Source organism: Bos mutus, chromosome X (assembly GCF_027580195.1).
Source record: "Bos mutus isolate GX-2022 chromosome X, NWIPB_WYAK_1.1, whole genome shotgun sequence".
Classification (NCBI taxonomy): Eukaryota; Metazoa; Chordata; class Mammalia; order Artiodactyla; family Bovidae; genus Bos; species Bos mutus.
Genome location: NC_091646.1, coordinates 36,516,982 through 36,541,055, shown reverse-complemented (window position 1 = coordinate 36,541,055; position 24,074 = coordinate 36,516,982). Strand labels below are relative to the sequence as shown.

Below are 24,074 nucleotides of genomic sequence, written 5' to 3'. Positions count from 1 at the left end.
TTAATCAAATTATCAAAGATCAAACACAAAGAACAAATATTAAAAGCAGCAAGAGAAAAACAACAACACACAAGGGAATTCCCATAAGGATAACAGCTGATCTTTCAATAGAAACTCTTCAAGCCAGGAGGGAATGGCAAGACATACTTAAAGTGATGAAAGAAAATAACCTACAGCCCAGATTATTGTACCCAGCAAGGATCACATTCAAATACGAAGGAGAAATCAAAAGCTTTACAGATAAGCAAAAGCTGAGAGAATTCAGCACCACCAAACCAGCTCTCCAACGAATACTAAAGGATCTTCTCTAGACAGGAAAGACAAAAAGGGTGTATAAATTTGAACCCAAAACAATAGAGTAAATGGCAACAGGATCATACTTATCAATAATTACCTTAAACGTAAATGGTTTGAATGCCCCAACCAAAAGACAAAGACTGGCTGAATGGATACAAAAACAAGACTCCTGCATATGTTGTCTACAAGACACCCACCTCAAAACAGGGGACACATACAGACTGAAAGTGAAGGGCTGGAAAAAGATTTTCCATGCAAATAGACACGAAAAGAAAGCAGGAGTAGCAATACTCATATCAGATAAAATAGACTTTAAAACAAAGGCTGTGAAAAGAGACAAAGAAGGTCACTACATAATGATCAAAGGACCAATCCAAGAAGAAGCTATAACAATTATAAATATATATGCACCCAACACAGGAGCACTGCAATATGTAAGACAAATGCTAACAAGTATGAAAAGAGAAATTAACAATAACACAATAATAGTGGGAGACTTTAATACCCCACTCACACATATGGATAGATCAACTAAACAGAAATTAACAAGGGAACACAAACTTTAAATGATACAGTAGATCAATTAGACCTAATTCATATCTATAGGTCATTTCATCCCAAAACAATGAATTTCACCTTTTTCTCAAGCGCACACGGAGCATTCTCCAGGATAGATCACATCCTGGACCATAAATCTAGCCTTGGTAAAATCAAAAAAATAGAAATCATTCCAAGCATCTTTTCTGACCACAGTGCAGTAAGATTAGATCTCAATTACAGGAGAAAAACTATTAAAAATTCCAACATATGGAGGCTGAACAACACGCTGCTGAATAACCAACAAATCACAGAAGAAATCAAAAAAGAAATAAAAATTTGCATAGAAACTAATGAAAATGAAATCACAACAACCCAAAACCTGTGGGACACTGTAAAAGCAGTCGTAAGGGAAAGTTCATAGCAATACAGGCATACCTCAAGAAACAAGAAAAAGTCAAATAAATAACCTAACTCTACACCTAAAGCAACTAGAAAAGGAAGAAATGAAGAACCCCAGGGTTAGTAGAAGGAAAGAAATCTTAAAAATTAGGGCAGAATAAATGCAAAAGAAACAAAAGAGACCATAGCAAAAATCAACAAAGCCAAAAAGCTGGTTCTTTGAAAGAATAAATAAAATTGAAAAACCGTTAGCCAGAGTCAAGAAACAAAGGGAGAAAAATCAAATCAATAAAATTAGAAATGAAAATGGAGAGATCACAACAGACAACACAGAAATACAAAGGATCATAAGAGACTACTATCAGCAATTTTATACCAATAAAATGGACAATGTGGAAGAAATGGACAAATTCTTAGAAAAGTACAACTTTCCAAAACTGGACAAGAAAGAAATAGAAAATCTTAACAGAACCATCACAAGCATGGAAATTGAAACTGTAGCCAGAAATCTTCCAGCAAACCAAAGCCCAGGTCCAGATGGCTTCACAGCTGAATTCTACCAAAAATTTAGAGAAGAACCTACACCTATCCTACTCAAACTCTTCCGGAAAATTTCAGAGGAAGGTCAACTTCCAAATTCATTCTATGAGGCCACCATCACCCTAATACCAAAACCTGACAAAGATGCCACAAAAAAATAAAACTACAGGCCAATATCTCTGATGAACATAGATGCAAAAATCCTTAACAAAATTCTAGCAATCAGAATCCAACAACACATTAAAAAGATCATACACCATGACCAAGTGGGCTTTAACACAGGGATGCAAGGATTCTTCAATATCTGCACATCAATCAATGTAATACACCACATTAACAAATTGAAAAAGAAAAACCATGTGATTATCTCAATAGACGCCGAGAAAGCCTTTGAAAAAATTCAACGTCCATTTATGATAAAAACTCTCCAGAAAGCAGGAATAGAAGGAACATACCTCAACATGGTAAAAGCTATATATGACAAACCCACAGCAAACATTATCCTCAATGGTGAAAAAATGAAAGCATTTCCTCTAAAGTCAGGAACAAGACAAGGGTGCCCACTTTCACCATTACTATTCAACACAGTTTTGGAAGTTTTGGCCACAGCAATCAGAGCAGAAAAAAAAAAGAAAATAAATAAAAGGAATCCAAATTGGAAAAGAAGAAGTAAAACTCTCACTATTTGCAGATGACATGATCCTCTACAAAGAAAACCCTAAAGACTCCACCAGAAAATTACTAGAACTAATCAATGACTATAGTAAATTTGCAAGATATAAAATCAACACAGAGAAATCCCTTGCATTCCTATACACTAATAATGAGAAAACAGAAAGGGAAATTAAGGAAACAATTCCATTCACCATTGCAACGGAAAGAATAAAATACTTAGGAATATATCTACCTAAAGAAACTAAAGACCTATATATAGAAACTATAAAACACTGGTGAAAGAAATCAAAGAGGACACTAATAGATGCAGAAATATACCTTGTTCATGGATTGGAAGATTCAATATAGTGAAAATGAGTATACTACCCAAAGCAATTTATAGATTCAATGCAATCCCTATCAAGCTGCCAACGGTATTCTTCACAGAGCTAGAACAAATAATTTCACAATTTGTATGGAAATACAAATAACCTCGAATAGCCAAAGCTATCTTGAGAAAGAAGAATGGAACTGGAGGAATCAACCTGCCTGATTTCAGGCTCTACTACAAAGCCACAGTCATCAAGACAGTATGGTACTGGCACAAAGACAGAAATATAGATCAATGTAACAAAATAGAAAGCCCAGAGATAAATCCACGCACATATGGACACCTTATCTTTGATAAAGGAGGCAAGAATATACAATGGATTAAATACAATCTCTTTAACAAGTGGTGCTGGGAAAACTGGTCAACCACTTGTAAAAGAATGAAACTAGAACACTTTCTAACACCATACACAAAAATAAACTCAAAATGGATTAAAGATCTAAACGTAAGACCAGAAACTATAAAACTCCTAGAGGACAACATAGGCAAAACACTCTCCAACGTACATCACAGCAGGATCCTCTATGACCCACCTCCCAGAATATTGGAAATAAAAGCAAAAATAAACAAATGGGACCTAATTAAACTTAAAAGCTTCTGCACAACAAAGGAAACTATAAGCAAGGTGAAAAGACAGCCTTCAGAATGGGAGAAAATAATAGCAAAGAAGCAACTGACAACAACTAATCTCAAAAATATACAAGCAACTCCTACAGCTCAACTCCAGAAAAATAAGTGACCCAATCAAAAAATGCGCCAAATAACTAAATAGACATTTCTCCAAAGAAGACATACAGATGGCTAACAAACACATGAAAAGATGCTCAACATCACTCATTATCAGAGAAATGCAAATCAAAACCACTATGGGGTACTATTTCCCACCAGTCAGAATGGCTGCAATCCTAAAGTCTACAAGCAATAAATGCTGAAGAGGGTGTGGAGAAAAGGGAACCCTCTTACACTGTTGGTGGGAATGCAAACTAGTACAGCCACTATGGAGAACAGTGTGGAGATTCCTTAGGAATCTGGAAATAGAACTGCCTTACGATCCAGCAATCACACTGCTGGGCATACACACTGAGGAAACCAGAAGGGAAAGAGACACGTGTACCCCAAAGTTCATTGCAGCACTGTTTATAATATCCAGGACATGGAAGCAACCTAGATGTCCATCAGCAGATGAATTGATAAGAAAGCTATCGTACAAATACACAATGGAGTATTGCTCAGCCATTCAAAAGAATAAATTTGAATCTGTTCTAATGAGGTGGATGAAACTGGAGCCTATTATACAGAGTGAAGTAAGCCAGAAAGAAAAACACCAATACAGTATACTAACGTATATATATGGAATTTAGAAAGATGGTAACAATAACCCTGGGTACGAGACAGCAAAAGAGACACTGATGTATAGAACAGTCTTTTGGACTCTGTGGGAGAGGGTGAGGGTGGGAAGATTTGGGAGAATGGCACTGAAACATGTATAATATCATGTATGAAACGAGTCGCCAGTCCAGGTTCGATGCATGATACTTGATGCTTGGAGCTGGTGCGCTGGGACGACCCAGAGGGATGGTATGGGGAGGGAGGAGGGAGGAGGGTTCAGGATGCGGAACACATGTATACTTGTGGCGGATTCATTTCGATATTTGGCAAAACTAATACAATATTGTAAAGTTTAAAAATAAAATAAAATTTAAAAAAAAAACAAGGAAAAAGGAATCTTTTATCATAAATGTCCAATATTTTGAGGTTTATGATATCTATAAAGTCCAATCTGAAATTCCCTTTAAAAATCCTCCCAATTCTAAATAAGCACAATTGGCTTTGATCTACCCTCTGAGAACAGGGAACATGCTGCTCCCTATAAAATACTTTCTATATAATAAGAAACCAAAGACAATGGTGCTACAACAATGAACTGAACTAAAGAGGGTAGTTTATTAATAACAGGAAAAAAAAATTCTAATGGAAATGTGAGATAATCCAATCCCTTGAATAATTCTGGAATTTAAAAATGTTTTCTGTGAACCTTTTTTTTTTTTTAGTTGAGATAAAGCTGATTTACAATATTGCTATTACAACATTGTTAGTTTCAGCTGTATAGCCTGAGAGACTTGATATAATTTGTTGATATTTGTTGATATATTTGTTGAAGTGGAAAATTTCTAGGAAATATTTTTTAAATATTTTTAACATAAAATGTAATGGGAAAAGACAAAATTCACCTAAAATTGATTGTTAACTACAGAATAACAAAGTATTGACTAGAGTTTAGAATGATTAGCTTATAGAGTAATGATCAATTACATTCATGCACATACTAGCAAGCACAAGAAGCAATGCTAAAAATATGTTTTATTATCTAACTCTAATTTAATGTAATCGCAATTTCTCAGGAATTTGACAACACTGGGATATACATTTTTGAAGTATAGTAAAATCCTATTAGTGACTGTTAAACATTTATTAAATAATAGTTTTAACTTCTGAAAAAAGACATTCTTCTCTGATCAAAATCATTTTTTGATCTGGTAAACTGCCTAGAGATAGAAGAGGAACCCTTAATTAATGTAAAGTTAAGAAATTAAATAATAAGCAACTTGCATTTTAAAACACCATTGCTCTAAAATTGAATGTATACTATTAAACCATTGAATTATTAAAGTAACTGAACTCTATACCACATCTTGTATTTCAGTTGATTTTTATTATCGAAAAAATTATTTAGAATTGCTATTAACACTATGAACTAGGTATCTGAATCTAATCAATTATTTTTATTGAGGGCTATGATAAAATATTCAAGTTATCTCTAATAATTAAAAACAAATTTCAAAATAAACATACTTGAAATGTGTTTACTAATTCATTGAATCACTTTGCTTTTCATGAATAAAGTTACATAAAAGAACAATAATACTGATATGCACAATTGACTTTTAAAATAGAATACTGCATCATATCTGGTTCAATGAGTCAGTGCATATAGAACATTTAGGGGGTGAAATTTAAATTTATCTTGAGAAAAATGATTAGCTCAACTAGAATAAGATTATAATTGATTTGTACAATACATATATATATATATGCATATATATCTTCTGAGGGTGTCTTAAGTGCCCTATCTATCTATTTTTAAAATATACATATTTTAAAAATTTTCAACACTCTTAGTGAAATCCATGCAAATTATGAAGAAAATCCAGGAAAATTATGAAGCATATGATATAAAAATAATTCATTACTTGTGACATGATGGTTTCTAATGTTGGTGAGTGGAGAAACAACAGAGTACAATTTGATACTGCATCCATAGTATCATTTATTCTCAAATCAGTATAATGAAGGAAAATATAAACTGTTCTTTTTTAATATAAATTTATTTTTAATTGGAGGCTTATTAAACTATTTATGAAGAATATGTCCATGCAGACAAAATCACTATTATTCTCTTATGAAAACCACTCTATGCTCTAATCTACAACCTAACTTTTATTTCAAAAAGATTTGCAAGAGAGTCTCTAACTCATCAACTCTTTAGGCTATATTCAAAAGACTTCTAGATAAAAAGATACTCAGGGAAAACTGTGTATAAAAGGAGAAATGGGGTAATATTTAGCATCCTAAAACCTTAAATGTTTAGAACCTTGGACAGAGGCTGAAAGTGAAAGTAACTCAGTGGTGTCCAACTCTTTGCGACCCCATGGGCTGTAGCCTGCCAGGCTCCTCTGGCCATGGAATTCTCCAGGGCAGAATACTGGAGTGGTTAGCCTTTCCCTTCTCCAGGGATCTTCCCAACCCAAGGATCGAACCCAGGTCTCCCACGTTGCAGGCAGATTCTTTACTGTCTGAGCCACCAGGGAAGCACAGAGGCTAATCCTTTTTTAATTTTTGTGAGTCAAAGTTTAGAAGCAAAAGATAGATAGCCCTATATATTTAAATAATGATTAAGAAAATCATATGTTCAAAATAAAAGAATTTTTAATGAAATTACATCTGTTTTCCATGTTATTCTCTTGCCTGTTTAGCTTTAGTGAGTACTACATGAGATGAACAATGCCAGCTCAGAAAATGATTCACCCTATATAAATGAGATGCTTGTGTCTCAGGTGGTAAGAATCCACCTGCAATGTGGGAGACCTGGGTTGGAAACCATGGGTTGGGAAGATCCCCTGGAGAAGGGAAAGGCTACCTGCTGGGCTGGAGGAAGCACAAGCTGGAATCAAGATTGCCAGGAGAAATATCAATACACTCAGATATGCAGATGATACCACCCTTATGGCAGAAAGTGAAGAACTAAAGAGCCTCTTGATGAAAGTGAAAGTGGGGAGTGAAAAAGTTGGCTTAAAGCTCAACATTCAGAAAACGAAGATCATGGCATCCAGTCCCATCACTTCATGGCAAACAGATGGGAAAACAGTAGAAACAGTGGCAGACTTTATTTTTCTGGGCTCCAAAATCACTTCAGATGGTGATTGCAGCTATGAAATTAAAAGATGCTTACTCCTTGGAAGGAAAGTTATGACCAAACTAGACAGCATGTTCAAAAGCAGAGACATTACTTTGCCAAAAAAGGTCCTATCTAGTCAAGGCTATGGTTTTCCATTGGTCATGTATGGATGTGAGTGTTGGACTATAAAGAAAGCTTAGCACTGAAGAGTTGATGCTTTTGAACTGTGGTGTTGAAGACTCTTGAGAATCCTTTGGACTGCAAGGAGATCCAACCAGTCCATCCTAAAGATCAGTCCTGGGTGTCCTTTGGAAGGACTGATGTTGAAGCTGGAACTCCAATACTTTGGCCACCTGATGCGAAGAGCTGACTCATTTGAAAAGACCCTGATGCTGGGAAAGATTGGGGGCAGGAGGAGAAGGGGATGACAGAGGATGAGATGGTTGGATGGCATCACTGACTCAATGGACATGAGTTTGGGTGAACTCCTGGAGTTGGTGATGGACAGGGAGACCTGGCGTGCTGCAGTTCATGGGGTCGCAAAGAATTGGACATGACTGAGTGACTGAACTGAACTGAACCAACTCCAGTATTCTGGCATGGAGAATTCCATGAACTGTATAGTCCATGGGGTCACAAAGAGTTGGATACAACTGAGAGACTTCAACTTCACTTCACTTCAGCATGTCTACTGCCTAAGCAATAATCAAAATAAGCAGTCATCTTTTAAAGCAACTACTGATAACTGCAAATAGGACAGCAAATTCAGTTATCTGTGAAATAGAGATTGCTAAACATGTGGGAAAGCACAGAATTATGCAGTCCATTATTTGTGGGGAAAAGAACAATGAAAAATCTTTCAATATCACACTAACACAAAATACAAAAGCTGTTGTCAGTGAAAAGAATTGTCAATAACTCATTGTGGCAATGTATTGCAAATATGTGTGAATCAAGTATCACTAACTCATTGGAGCAATCAAGTTTAAGAATGCTTAACAGTTGTAGCAGATGAAACAATTGTCAGTAAACTGTAGCAAAGCATGAAGATACTTTGAAATAACTCTTGAGGTTATGTAAGACAATAGTTCATGTTTACTTACAGCTGAATTTGACTAATACACCAAGCTTTAAAGTGAGGAAAAATAGAAAAATAATTGCTTACTAAATCCCACAGTTGTCTGATAATGTCAGGGAGCTATTCGGTAAAATGCTGCTTTTTACATTAATCAATACCCAAATAAGGTCAGCCACTAATTTGTAGGTTATGCATTTAACAGACAATTACCTCAGATAGGAGTCAATTTTTTTGCCTCAAACCTTTAATAGTCTAGATGATAGAAGGCCAGACATCGTTAATGAGATTACTATGTACAAAATATCAAATAAAACTAGTGGAGAAAAATTTTAAATTATGTTAAACAACTTAGACTTGCCATGCTGCTACTGCAGCTGCTGCTAAGTCACTTCGCTCACATCCGACTCTGTGTGACCCCATAGATGGCAGCCCACCAGGCTCCACCACCCCTGGAATTCTCCAGGCAAGAGTACTGGAGTGGGTTGCCATTGCCTTCTCCGAGATTTGCCATAGTATGACTATATTTGTGTAGACAAATATAGCTCAATAAGTCATGTCTATTACAATAAATAACCAACAAATCAGATTTCTGAGTTAAAGAGATTAAAATCTCAGTTTTATTAATCTAGCTATTCTACATGTAAACTGGATTTTATGTAAGACTTCTAGCTTTATAAAAATCTGTTCATTTTACCAATTATGTATTTGATCTAAAGCATCATTTGAAAGAGAAAAGTAAAACTCTAGGTAGCTAAATATGCCTGAAAGCTCAAGACAGGTTTTCTGGAGAAAACAGACTTCAGAGAATGTCTAGAATCCTAAAAGCTACAGATGGATAAACTACTTCAGAAGCCAGCCAACAATGTTTCAACCAAGTGCCATATATTGCTATACATACACACACACACACACACACATACACATACCATCCCCAATGAGTAAATTTTCACTTTTCCAGTCCTATGAGTACTTCCAGTTAAAGGTGCATTCCCACACCATTACAGTGGCTTTCAAAGGTAAAAAGGATGGGATGGCCATCACAACTTCTTTGACTTAAGGAGTTCTAGACTGGTTTTGGAATCTAGGATAATGAGGTATTTGAAGGGGTGATATGGTGTTGAAGAAAATGGTATGGCTATCTGTAGGTAATTCTTTAGAATCATTTTCCTTACAGAAAAATTAAAAGATTTTTTAATTCTTTTTTTTTTTAATTTTAGTGTCTCCTGCAATTCATAAAATCTATTAAATATTTAAGTTCTCAGAGAAAAAGCAGTGAGACACCACTAAATGAAGGCAAGGATATAATAATCAAAATGAGAATTTTATAATTTTTGTGAATTCAACCAACCTAAGTAGCCTTCATTTCATATTTATTTATTGAAGCGAGCTGAATAGCTAAGTTAATTTAATAATCATTAGTTTGTAACTAAGCATGATTGTATTTTCCAGCTTTTTGATAGCTATATGTACTCTCATATTCACCCATACTATCATTCAGTGACTTCAATAAAGCACTATGTTCAACTAAAAGTAATCTATAAAGTTCTACACTTCTTTATTTATTTATAATCCATCAAACTGTTTTTTATTTATGCATTCCTACATTGTTTAGAACATCATTTTGTTCTTCTGTTAACTATTTACTTCATTATTTTCTTTACTGACAGCAAAGGTCTTCTTGTCCTTAACTTAGCGACTTTAAATCCATGCTTCTAAGCAAACTCTTGTCCTCAGTGAATATAATGCCTCCCTCATAAACCAGGAAAACATACCAATATCCATGAAAGGCTAGTTTTAGCAAATCTCTTATTTGAAACTGATATTTAAAACATTTAATTTAGAATGGCTAAAAATTAAAAATTAAAATTTTCCATATCTCTCCTACAGAATCCACTGCAAAAGACAATTTTGACCGACTTACAAGAAAAGAAATAGGAAAATAAGAAACGTTTTCAGTGTGGAAAAAGACAAGATAGAAAATCTTATATTTTAAAATGGCATATGAATGAAATGTAAATAAAGCAATCCCAGATGGTAGAAGCTATATATGAGAAAGTATTCACATTAGCAGCATCACAGTCATATGGAGGGCCAGGAGGAGGGAAAGACAAATGAAGGGAAGGAAACATTTGATTAAAGAGGTAAGCTAAAGAAGGTAAATGGTTGTTTTAAAATGAACTAAGTCCAGAAATATATGTGGTGCCAGTGGCATTGATTAAGCAAGAGAATAATGTCACAGTTTCCTCTGTATACATACATAAAATATGTATGAAAAGATTAGGCTGTAAAATAAGCTTTTTAAAGAGTATAAAGCATAATTTTAGAAAAATTGGGAAGAGTATAATTAATCTTAAACTACAGGGCAAAACTGATGACTGTTTATAATACAATTTTCTTCAAGGCACTCAGCAACTTTTATGTATTTTTCTTATTTCATTAATTTTTATAATATCCCTACCTGCAAGATAAGGATAATTTTAATTTTATCCATTATAAAGGAGAGAAATTGAGGGCATAGATAACAAGTTTGAGAATTAAGATAATAGAAAGACTCATGTAATTACCACCACAAGAATAGGAACTAGATGACCCAGAGGGATGGTACGGGGAGGGAGGAAGGAGGGGGGTTCAGGATGGGGAACATGTGTATACCTGTGGTGGATTCTTGTTGATGTATGGCAAAACCAATACAATATTGTAAAGTAATTAACCTCCAATTAAAAAAATTATATTTTAAAAATATATTTTATTTCCAATCTCAAAATTGTTTTGAAGATAAGTGTTGAGAGGAAGTACAACTGTCATAATTGCAGACCTAGTAAAAAATAAAATATCAGAAATTAATGAGAGTGCTAGGTGAAAATCTACTACAAGTAGATTGGGAAATTTTAGCTTGTCTGAAACTGTGAAGACTTAAAGATAATTCCGTTCTTAATGTCAGAATGACCAATTCAAGATAAAATGTTTTTTTAATATAGTGAATGTTTTCTTCCTTACTATCATTAGTGTGAAATATACTCCCCAGAATGCCTGTTAAAGGCTCCTTGGGGACAGTGACTATTTTTCAAACATATTTTTATCCCTAAAGACTTTGTATATTGGGCACTCATTAAGTATATGCTAAATGTAGATGACTAGAATTGGGCTAAGATATTAGTTGGTAGTCAATTACTGTTACAACTAAAAATATTTAGTAGAACATCTTTCCATTCTTTAGAGTTCCACTTCATTCTATTGAAGAAACTTAAAATAATGGATTTCTATGTTTAAAATAAGAAAAAGGATGAAAATATTCATGAGAATATCCTGATTCCATAAAAATAAAAATCCTGATTGAGATCACAAGGATAAATATAAATTAGGTTAGATAACCTAAAGTTTCATTTTACAATATTCCACTATTAAAATGCCTTTTTTTTAATGAAACAAAGTTTAAAAATACTTTTTTCAAAAAAGTATTTTATTTGTATCTCCTATTATATAACTTTGTATTACTTTTCTTAGTTTACCTGAAAGTTTACAGATGTCTACATGCAGTAATTAAAATATTATGCCACTGAACATTCTTTGGGGCTTCCCAGTGATAAATTACCACTTTGGGGCACTAGTGGTAAATTACCTATTTGCCAATGCAGGAGACATAAGAGATGCGGGTTCACTCCCTGGGTAGGAAAGATCCCATGGAGGGCATGAAACCCACTGCAATATTCTTGCCTGGAGAAGCCCATGGGAAGAGGAGCCTGGTGGCCTGTGGTCCATAGGGTCGCACAGAGCTGGACACAACTGAAGTAACTTAGCATGCATGCACATTTTCTGTACCATCTGAGCCACCAGGGAAGCCCTAAACATTCTTTAAGTGTGTTTAAAAACAAAAACAGTATGTTTCTTATGTCTGGTCATCTAAAATTATATCTTATATTTCACAGCAACTGAAAAATATATGCAAGCAAAAAACCAATGTAAAAATAATATTTCAAAAATAGTTATTTAAGCTCTGTGTTTTAAAGTTAAATTGAAACTAATACTTTCTTTTCTCTGGTACATTCTACCTGCATTTAGAAACTAAAAGATACTTCAGCAAAGATATACTAAAATTTAATTTGTAGTCAAAGTGATTTATTTGAATCTATTGAATTATTCACACTTCTTATTGATTTATGAAGATGACTCAAAACTGACAAATACAAAGGGAAAATGCTAATTTTTCAGCATTTTATTTTGAAATGATAACTATTTTCATATGCATTTTATATTTTTTGCTAAAGAATCATTTCTTCAAAACTGGTCCAAATTCACATAAAGCTTGGTAAAGGCATAAAGTGTGGTAAAAACATAAAGCTATATAAATTAATTTCTTGATCAAATTAGGTCAAAATCAGAAATTTCTCCCAAAATGACCTCATTGCCTTTATCATCACTTTCGAACAAGAAATTTTTACCTCAGGTGCAAACACTTTACCAATGCACTTTTTTTGGTGTAAGACTGAATGTAAGATCATATTTCAGTTCTCTGAGTGTTGTTATACAGTCAGTACAAAGTGGTATAGACAAAAAAATAATAATTTATGCTCAACTAACTACACACACTTTGGAAAATTCTGAAAGAGATGGGAATACCAGACCACCTGACCTGACTCTTGAGAAACCTATATGGAGGTCAGGAAGCAACAGTTAGAACTGAACATGGAACAAGAGACTGGTTCCAAATAGGAAAAGGAGTACGTCAAGGATGTATATTGTCACCCTGCTTATTTAACGTACAGGTAGAGTACATCATGAGAAACGCTGGACTGGAAGAAACAGAAGCTGGAATCAAGATTGCTGGGAGAAATATCAATAACCTCAGATATGCAGATGACACCACCCTTATGGCAGAAAGTGAAGAGGAACTAAAAAGCCTCTTGATGAAAGTGAAAGTGGAGAGTGAAAAAGTTGGCTTAAAGCTCAACATTCAGAAAACGAAGATCATGGCATCCGGTCCCATCACTTCATGGGAAATAGATGGGGAAACAGTGGAAACAGTGTCAGACTTTAGTTTTGGGGGCTCCAAAATCACTGCAGATGTTGACTGCAGCCATTGAATTAAAAGACGCTTACTCCTTGGAAGGAAAGTTATGACCAACCTAGATAGCATATTGAAAAGCAGAGACATTACTTTGCCAACAAAGGTCCGTCTAGTCAAGGCTATGGTTTTTCCTGTGGTCATGTATGGATATGAGAGTTGAACTGTGAAGAAGACTGAGCGCCAAAGAATTGATGCTTTTGAAGTGTGGTGTTGGAGAAGACCCTTGAGAGCCCCTTGGACTGCAAGGAGATCCAACCAGTCCATTCTATAGGACATCAGCCCTGGGTGTTCTTTGGAAGGACTGATGCCAAAGCTGAAACTCCAGTACTTTGGCCACCTCATGTGAAGAGTTGACTCATTGGAAAAGACTCTGATGCTGGGAGGAATTGGGGGCAGGAGGAGAAGGGGACGACAGAGGATGAGATGGCTGGATGGCACCACTGACTCGATGGACATGAGTTTGGGTGAACTCCTGGAGTTGGTGATGGACAGGGAGGCCTGGCATGCTGCGATTCATGGAGTCCCAAAGAGTCGGACATGACTGAGTGACTGAACTGACTGAACTACACACATTGGAATGTTTATTATTTTAGGTTCCTGGTATCAGTCAGAATTATGGGAGCCAAACCTCATGTTTTCATTAGAGTTCTATACCAAATAATTTTCACTTGTAATTAAATACATATTTATTTAGGTTGTATGTCGTCAGTTTTGGCAGGCACAAAATTAAACATCAAATTGATTTTTATTTAGATATAGTGAACAATGGAATAACAGATAAATAAACCTGTGCCATATATTAATTGATGTAAAACTTAGCAGTATTTCTTAGAGCTCATTGCTATTATCAGGTCAAATAGTAGAACGTGAGTAAATTAATCAAAGTTGGGGACATATTTGCTGTTCAGAATCTCAGTTTATAAATTCTACAATTGAGCTATCTAAAATGTCCTACCTATATGTGCTTCATTTGGGACTATTGATAACACATGTATTTAATGAAAGGCAGTAATGAACTGTACTAACCAGGACTCTGATAATAGCAATGGAGTCAAAAGTTACTTAATCCTATTAGTGTCACACTCTCATTTTAATAAGACCTGACAGCATTAATAAAGATCTATTTATGAAGAGAACAATTTTTATGTTGTCATTTTTCCCCACTGGAGGTGCACTTTAATAATAATCCCCAGCTTTCAGGGACCTAATGGTCATTAGCATTTGATTGTCATCTCTTTTACTTTTTAATACAGATCAAAAATGTTAATCTGCACATCACAGAATTCAGAGAACATAAAATCAAATTATCTTAAAGTGGAAAGGGTGAATTTCCAAATAAAATTTTATAGTAGAAAAATGAAGAAATCACTATATTCAGACCTTTCTGAACATCTTTAGAGGTAACTGTGTTCTAAAGCAGTTAAACACATTGTTATACCATATTATGCCTGCAATGGCATTATTGAATCTGTACTCACTCCTCCTGATACTACATACTATGCTAATCTATGCATACATATGATAAAGAAATATTAACTCCTTCAGAATAATAAAGTTTGCTTGCTCATTGCCTCCACAGCATATTATTCGATGTCTCATTCTTGGCAAGTGTATTCAAGATTACTAAATCTAATGGTAGACACAATTTGCACAATGCGTATTTTGTAGTCCCAGATTTCAAAGCAAATCTAAGTCTAACCTTAGTTTCATAAATCCAAATTCTTGATCAAGAGGGAAGATACTTGGTTCTCATTTAGTCGTAAAAGTAAAAATCAAATGTATCTTATTTTAAACAAAATAGAAACAAGGACCCAAACCTTGATTATTTGAAGACTCTGTCCAAGGTTAAATTTTTCTGGAGGTGGATGGAAAATATGAGGATGCTTTATGAGATGGGCAAAGATGTGTGAGGGCTTTGAGTGTGGTCACCAATCTGAGAAAAACGTGATCTTCACGCTCCATCAGCACAGTCAACCTTTGAAACACTGTCATTCCTGCCTCAAGGGAACTCATCAACATGCTGTCACAGGGCTAGTATAGAAATATTACTATTGGTATATATGGGGGAAGATGAAAATCTGAAGCAGAAAATGAAGACATATGCAACATCATTACATAAACTAATTTAACTTCCCCTGAGTTCCAAACATAGGAAGAAGTAGATCCTTGTGCTTTATATCCATATCCTGAGTCAGACTGGGTGCTTGAAGTATATTTCTATTTGTAAATATACTGTCTCCCTGATGCCAAAACTTAGAATTTGAAAAGATATTTTATAACTAACAGGCCATTGGAATAAAAAAGCGGAAGTTAGAAACACACTGTAATTTCTTACTCCTGGACAACAACTCTATCAAATACTACTAAGCATATACATAATAAATGACACATAGATGCAGATAATTATATATATATAGTATACAATATGTAGTGTATACTATATACCATGTATAATATATATAGTTTAAAATATATTATTTAATAACATTTTAAAATGGTATATTTATCACATATTAAAATGGCATACATGCCCATAAACATATATGTGTATATAATAGATATATACTTATAGATCTTTAGCATGTTGCTGCTACTGCTAAGTCTCTTCAGTCGTGTCTGACTCTGTGTGACCCCATAGACGGGAGCCCGCTAGACTCCTCTGTCCCCGGGATTCTCCAGGCAAGAATACTGGAGTGGGTTGCCATTTCCTTCTCCAATGCATGAAAGTGAAAAGTGAAAGTGAAGTCACTCAGTCGTGCCCGACTCTTAGCGACCCCATGGACTGAAGCCTACCAGGCTTCTCCGTCCATTGGATTTTCCAGGCAAGAGTACTGGAGTGGGTTGCCATTGCATGGTTAGTCCAAATTAAGGATAATTAAATCAGAATATCATAGGAAATTCTCATTATAGCATGAGTTTACTTGAAAGAGGGGAAAGAGAAGATTTCATTTCTGGATGCTTTTTTAAGTGACAATTTCACATCAAAAACTTTTATACATGAATCTTTTGTCTTTAGAGTAATCTAATCTCTCAAAAAAGCTGAAATTCAACCTTGCCATGGTAGTATAAGCTTTATTTTATCATAACTTTTTTGTACTAAGCAGAATCATTTGTTAATCATGTTACTCATTCATTCCTCACTTTTTTTGCCTTCTTCTTTTGTTTCTTTTCCCTCCTGTTAAACTTTCTGTGATCCCCACTCTCAAGGTTATCTGTCTGTCTGTGTTTCTGTCAGTCAAATCTAAGATTCAGAAGACCTTAGTCTGGTTTCCAATTTACTAATCATATCAGTATAAGCAAAATAAATTATTACTTTGAAATGAAATGAAATTTCCATATATTTAAAATGTGAAATAATAACATTTTCCTGTTTATTTCAAAGCACAGATAATATCATAAAAATGTATAAATGAAATTAAACTATATGTTATGGTTTTGAAGATCAATATTATTAAAGTTTTGTCTAGACTACTTTTTATTATACACAATTTGACATTTATCAAATGACTGCATTTTCAGTTAATTATCTTGTTAATTAACATACATTTGTTAATAACAAGACCTTTCATGTGTAAATTGACCTAATTTTTTCCTATATCTTCATCTTCTCTCCCTTTGTTATCTGAACATTTAAGTACAAATCTTATACTTCCTTAGGATAAACTGTGATTTTGCTAGTCCTATCTATTCAGCAAATATAAAACAAGTTAATATTAATTCAATTTTCAACCTATTCTGCAGGACAGGGTATCTTTTAAAAGAAATTATTATGGTTGGCTTACTTTCAAATTATAACACTTTAATAAAGTTTATGGGTGAATTGTAACATGTTTATTTTCTTTCTTTTCGTTTAACCTCCCTATCTCCCCCCCAGTATATATGCCACTTTCATGACAGGACCTTCTTGTAAGTCAGAGTGCACTCAGTTAACACATGTCATGACCTTCTGCAAGCCCAGGGGTATGTTTTGTGTTCCATTCTCATTATTTTTAACAAGCTGTCAGGACAATATTTGCCCACAGGGCCATACAAATGCCCCAGTGCTTTAGGTACATCGTATAGTTCACTTTTGGCTTAGCACACATTCTAAAACAGAATGAAATTTTAGAGCATATCTATTTCTAAGACTCATCTCAGTACCTCTAATGAGCCTGTCTTTATGTCACTTGCTGACAATCTTTCGAAGAAATTCAAGTGAAAAAAGACTTCAACAAACCTAAATCATGCCAGTGGGTTTATTTGTTTAATTAGAATTTGTTAAGCAGCTTTCATGACAACAGAAATTTCTTGGAAGTTCATTAAGTTTCCCTAAGGGAAACATGACAAAATTATTCTTTGAGTAAAGCACTACATTTCAAAATAACACTTTTGTCAGGATAATTGGGAGAGATCCTATTGCTAATTCTTGATTTAAATTTGGTAAGGCCTCATTTTTATTTCAATAAACTTTTTTTTTTGTTTGGTTTTAGCTGTGCTCTCCAATACGGTAGCCAGTTATCACAGGTGGCTATTAAAATGAAGTAAAATTAAAAATTCAGTTCCTTTGTAACACTAACCACATTTCAAGTATTCAATAGCCACTTGTGGCCAGTAGCTACCATATTTGATACCACAGATTACAGAACTTCCCTCATTGCTGCATAAAGTTTTACTGGACATTGTAACTTTAGAGATGCTATTTAAAGTGATAAGCCTCACATTTCTATAAACAGTTAACTGTTTCAATGCATCTCCAAAAATCTTTTATGCAGGTATATCGATCCTCTACTTAGTGCTTACTCTTCCCAATTCTACTCCTGTGACATTTATAGCACCATCCTCATATTATGATTTGAGAAACTAAAGGTCAGAAAGATTAATCTGGAGGTGGCTTTTCTAGTTGGTGGCAAGCACAAAATTGTGATCTATATCTTTCTGACTCCTGCATATTTTTCCATTTCATCAGATAAGGGGATGCCATTGAAGGGACCTTACCTAAAAATGCTCATTTATAACATCTATCCTTTTTCAGTTTTTACTTCTTATAATTCACACACAAATTTGCATTTCATTTGAAATTACTCAAAAGATCTCTAGAGTTAGATTTCTGAATCTATTTATAAATAAATACATCTCCACAACATATCAGCATCAGCAAAAATCTTCAGATGATATACATAAAAGTATCTTATTTATATGTTCTTTTAATAATTTTAACATTGGTCATCATGATGATCATAATCTAGTAGTGAATAGTCAGAAACTGCTTATAAAACTTTGAAAATCACTTGATCATGTCTACATAATATCTGCACATTTGTTCTTTTACACATTTGCCAAAATCATTCAAATGATTATGTGTGTATTACTTGGGTATGTATTATTTCACATACCCAAATCTGAGTTTTCTACTACTCTATATACCATATAGGTAATTAAAAGGAATCACCCATTCACTTGATAAATGAATTCCTTCTTCACGATTTTAAAGAATATCCAATATTTCATCTATCCTTCCCTCTGCATTTCCCATCACAAGGCCCAAATCAAACCAAAAAAGGTTCTTTAGAGTAAGGAATTTTTTAGCTGAAAAAAAAAAAAAGAAAAGAAAATTTACCCTTTATAGCAAAGTAATGTTCTGTGTTTTGAAAGATTCAGAACAAAATGAAAACATTTAACATTAACAACATGTGTCTAAAATTTAATCTCATTTTGTGATTCAAGAGATGCTTAAAGATCTTTCCTTGACTTGAAATCAGCATGAAATATATTTGTTATTACTATATAAGTGTAGAAATGCTCGTAATAAAAAAGTTCTATTCACCTAAAGTAGATTTATTTACAAATGACAAGATAAAGCTTCTGTCAAAAATAATCACTTAGAAAAACTGATAGGTTTTGTGGATTCATTCTTAATGAATTCTTAGATTTGCTTGTTTAGGCCAAGTTTGAGGCACAGCCATGACTAGATAGATTACAAATAAGATGTTGGGTAAGTTACTGATTTGTAAGCAGCAATGCTGAGCTCCTTGTCTGACTCCTATAATAGATTGTTAGTGGAAACACAAACAATTGCTTGAAAATGAATATACTTAAAATGATTCTTAAACCCCATGCCATTGCAAAAATTGCATTGATAAATTTTCTCTGCTATGCATTAAACTTTGAATAATTGTAAAGATGAATTACTCAAAGTGTGAAGTACACTAAGATTCCCTTTTTTTCCCTTTAAAAATTGAGCTATCTTTAACAAAGTATTTTAAAACGTACCTTAATTAGTTGGTAGTTTTGAACTCCGTTTATTCCTGTGTCTGGATCAATGGCCGCTGGGAGAGCATATCGAGAGTTTATAGCCGAGTTCTCTGGAATTGATATATTGATAACCGTTGCAGGGAATAATGGTGCATTATCGTTTATGTCTTCTATCAGAAAACGTATTTTAACCAATCTAAATATTTCATCCGGCAGAACGGCAACCTCCACTTCATAAAAGCAATGGGTGTCCACTATGATGCCAGCACACAATTTCTCACGATCAATGCGAGCTCCAGTAGTGAAGATCTCACCTGTGCCCTCTTCAATTCGAATCAGTGGCACATCTCCGGTCTTGTATACCAACTTGAATTGCATAGGAGTTGTTAAAGACTTGTCTGGAATTAGCGACAAGTTGAGGTCTTTCAGCAAGTCGCCTATGAGGACGTTTTCTGGCATTTCTTCCCGAATGGTGTAGTTCTTCTCCTGGGCGCCAGACTGAAACACGACACATGCTAACAGAACCGCAAATATATACGTCCCGGACAACAAGTCCATACCAGGCAGGATTGCACTAGGGTGTTTTTTGTATCCCCCACGGAGAACTGTCAAAGAGAAGAGAAAAGAAACAGGAAGAGGAGGAAGAAATTATTAAAGCCAAGTACTAAATGTAGTTAACTAAATGCTCAGTTTTAAGTTAAAATCATTAAATGAAATAACAAGGTCCTACTGTATACCACAGGGAACTATATTCAATATCCTGTAATAAAACATAATGGAAAAGAATATGAATGAGACTATGTATATGTATAATTGAATCACTTTGCTGTACAGCAGAACTTAATAAAACAACCTTGTAAATCAACTATAGTTCAATAAAATTAAAAAATACCCAAATCACTAACTGCAAATACTAGCACAGTAGACTCTGTTAAATAAACTAATGACAGATTTGTTTTTACTCTAATATGTATCTTTACATTAAAATGAAAGATAAATTAAGCAAGATACCTTGAGTATATGAGACCCAGAGTATTTATAAAGGTGTTCACTGTTGAGAAAATATATAAAAATAATGTTATAACAAGATAGTTAAAAGTAATGCAGTATGGCACAAACCACTACCATATTGTAAAGTAATTAGCCTCCAATTAAATTTAAAAAATTTTAAAATAAAATAAAAGTAATGCAGTATGGTAAAACAATTGTCCTTCAATTAAAAATAAACAATTTTAAAAAGATAGTCAAAAGTAATAAAAATAATTTAAAACATTTCATTCAATAGTTAAGGAAAAGTAAAGGGATATTTGTCACTAACAACAAAAATATACTCATTTGTTACAATGTGGATTTTAAATGTAGTTCTTCCATGTGAAATGAATGTTTTATGCAATATTCCATGTGTTCAGCTCTGGGCATCAAAGTGTAAATATAGGTCTAGATTAGGAAGTTTGGATTAAAGAAGAAATATCTTTTCAGAGATAGATAGAGGGTTTGATATGGCAAATGCGTAAACATGGGAAGAACAGTTGTGTAAAAAAGGGATTAAAGTTGTCTTTCTTTGAATGAGAGGAACAAGATCTGGTATAAAATTACAAGGAGGCAACTTTCATGTTGATGAAGAGCTGTCTATTAATTCCAGAAAAAGAATGATCTTCAGGAAAGACTGAATTCCATATAGTTGGAGATACTGAAACAAAAGCTATTTCACCAGTTTAAATTTGTATATTTATGATTTGTTAGCATCTGAACATTCAGTGAGAGAAGTGGAATACAAGACATAACAACTCACAGAATTTGTTTATAGTTTTCATGAAGTAGTCCATGTAAAAATGGGTTTTCACATCTACAAACTGACATAATTGTTGTTGTTTTTCAGTCACTAAGTTGTGTCTGACTCTGCAACATAAGAATTACCCAACTAAAATAAACAGCTTGACTAGGGTTTAGAAATAAGAAAGGGATTTTAAAAGATTTTGTCAAGTTAAAATAGAGAGTCCAGGGGAGGGGAGGGAGGAGGGTGGAGGGTTCAGGATGGGGAACGCGGGTATACCTGTGGCGGATTCATTTCGATATTTGGCAAAACTAATACAATATTGTAAAGTTTAAAAATAAAATAAAATTTAAAAAAATAGAGAGTCCAAAAACAAACAATATCTCTGGTGCTTTTCCTCTTCTTGTTTATTACTTTTCATTCCCTAAAATTTGCCGTTTTATTTCAGTTGAGTTCTGAAAATGTTCAAACAGGAATTTGTATTTCTTTGTAATTTGCAAATTTCTCTTCAATTTCCTGTATTAATTCTCAATTCCTATTCTCAATTTTATTGTATAAAGTCTCAATTTGGTATATTAAATATGTTTTATATCTAGTATCATGATACGTCATAATATGCTTCTGGATGTTATTTGTATGTGTCAATGATATGGTTTATAAACACAAAGAGAAATTTGTATTACACTGCTCTAAACCCTGTAGGACATCATATTTTTATAATTAAGTATGGATTAATATAGCTATCAATTCATTCCAAAGTTTTAAAGAATCAGATGACAGATGGTCATTTTAAAAATCTGTTAAAGATTTTTAAAAAATAAAAAATAGTTAGAGAAAACTATTAATGCACAAAGGTATCTAATTAAGGAAATTCTCAGTTTTCATTGGTAGTTGATAACCAATTTAAAATTTTCAAAACCTTTTAATTATTCTAAAAACATCATGAAATGATATAAATAACTTGCTATGGATATTATCATATGATTATGCCAGACAATGTATTACATTAAATAATTTTAGAAAACATGCATATTGACAGGCCTGAAGACAAAAGTGGGAAAAAAGAAACCTTCCCATTTGCAATCAGTAACAGAATAAATTCATTTGTTGCAATCACTGAGATAGTTTGGATCATGAACAAAACCAAGTAATGAAGTAAATAGATCTGAAGCGTCTCATTTTATAAATTTTTATCACAGAATTTAAAAATTATATATCACAGGTCAAACCACCTTCCTATGTTAAAGAGTTAATGTCATTTTTTTTAATTAAGTATTATAGTGAGTAATGCTAATACTGAAGACATTTTCTATTCTAGTAAACAACACAAAAAGACTATTGCCTGTAGTATTTTTAGCATCATTTGCTCAATGATGAGCACTGGGATTACATAATATAGAAACCTTTTCGACTCATTCTCTTATGAATTATTGGTCTTACACTCCTCTATGAATGTGACAGAATGGAAACACCCCATTTTTGCTTACTATAAGTCAATATACATACATATACATGTGTCCTACTGTGAAGCTAGGACATCTAAAAAAATTGAGTGTCTGTGTGTGATTTTATAAATACCATGCAAACACAAGCAAAAATAAAAATAGGGCAGTTACAATAAGAATTAAAACTACCACTCTATTCTTATCTTACTCTTAGGTATTACACATTATTACAACTGGCAGAAGAATACTACAGATCTCTTTTTTAAGCATTGCATGCATTTGCAATCTCTACACAAGAAGGAGGATTAAGAAAATGACCTAATTCTAAGCAGTCCTGTTATCACAATCCATTTGAAATATGTTCTATTCTATCTTTAATAATAGCATCAAATAAAACATTTTAAAATGTGTTTCATCAGTTGAAATTCTCTCAGAGGTTTTGAAAACCAGAAAAATAAGTTGGGAAAAAAACATACTTCAATTTCTAAAATTTAGCCGAAAATACATATTGCAAACCTAGAAGGAATAGTTGCTGTCCAGTTAGTCATTACTTTCGTGAAGGCGTAGTCACATGTTCAACAGATATTTTTAAGGAGTTCGTATATATCAGGCATTATTGTAGGCACTGAGAATGAATCAGTGAACAAAACAAGCAAAATCCTCCGCCCTCACAGAAGATAGTTGATAATTCAAATATACCAGACCGTTTTTGAGTGTTCGACCAGTGTGTAACAAAATTTACTCTGCCTCTATAAGGATGTAAACATGCATGATATAAATATGCATGAAAATTACCTCAATCTCCAGAATTTGATTCAAAACCTTGCATTTACCACTTGAAAATGTATTGTTATATTTAAAATTTTGAAGTTCCTTTTAAAATGCTGAGTTTAATTTTTTGAATGACCAGTACAGAAATTTAACTAATAAATATGGATAGAAAGAGCCATTGTTTAGCTTTATGGAAGCATGATGAATTTAACTCAGATACTCAGGGTAAAGATTCCTATGCACATACCTTTGTTGGTGTTGTTGTTTGGTTGCTAGTGTTTGATTCATTGGGGGTCCATAGACTGTAGCCCACCAGGCTCCTCTGTCCATGGGATTTTCCAGTCAAGGATACTGGAGTGGGTTGCCATTTCCATCTCCCAGGGATCTTCCTGACCCAAAGATTGAACCTGAGTCTCCTGCATTGGCAGGAGGA

General features: G+C 33.8%; 1 protein-coding gene across 3 annotated transcripts in view; it reads right to left on the bottom strand.

Annotated features, from left to right (window-relative positions):
• Positions 1-24,074, bottom strand: part of PCDH11X (protocadherin 11 X-linked) — a 169,560-nt gene that overhangs the window by 79,664 nt on the left and 65,822 nt on the right. For all 3 annotated transcript variants that reach the window (XM_070366004.1, XM_070366006.1, XM_070366005.1), the window contains exon 2: positions 19,670-20,256. In XM_070366004.1, coding sequence (XP_070222105.1) covers positions 19,670-20,209 — 540 coding nt within the window. In that variant the 5' untranslated portion in view covers positions 20,210-20,256. The remainder of the gene's footprint in view (positions 1-19,669; positions 20,257-24,074) is intronic.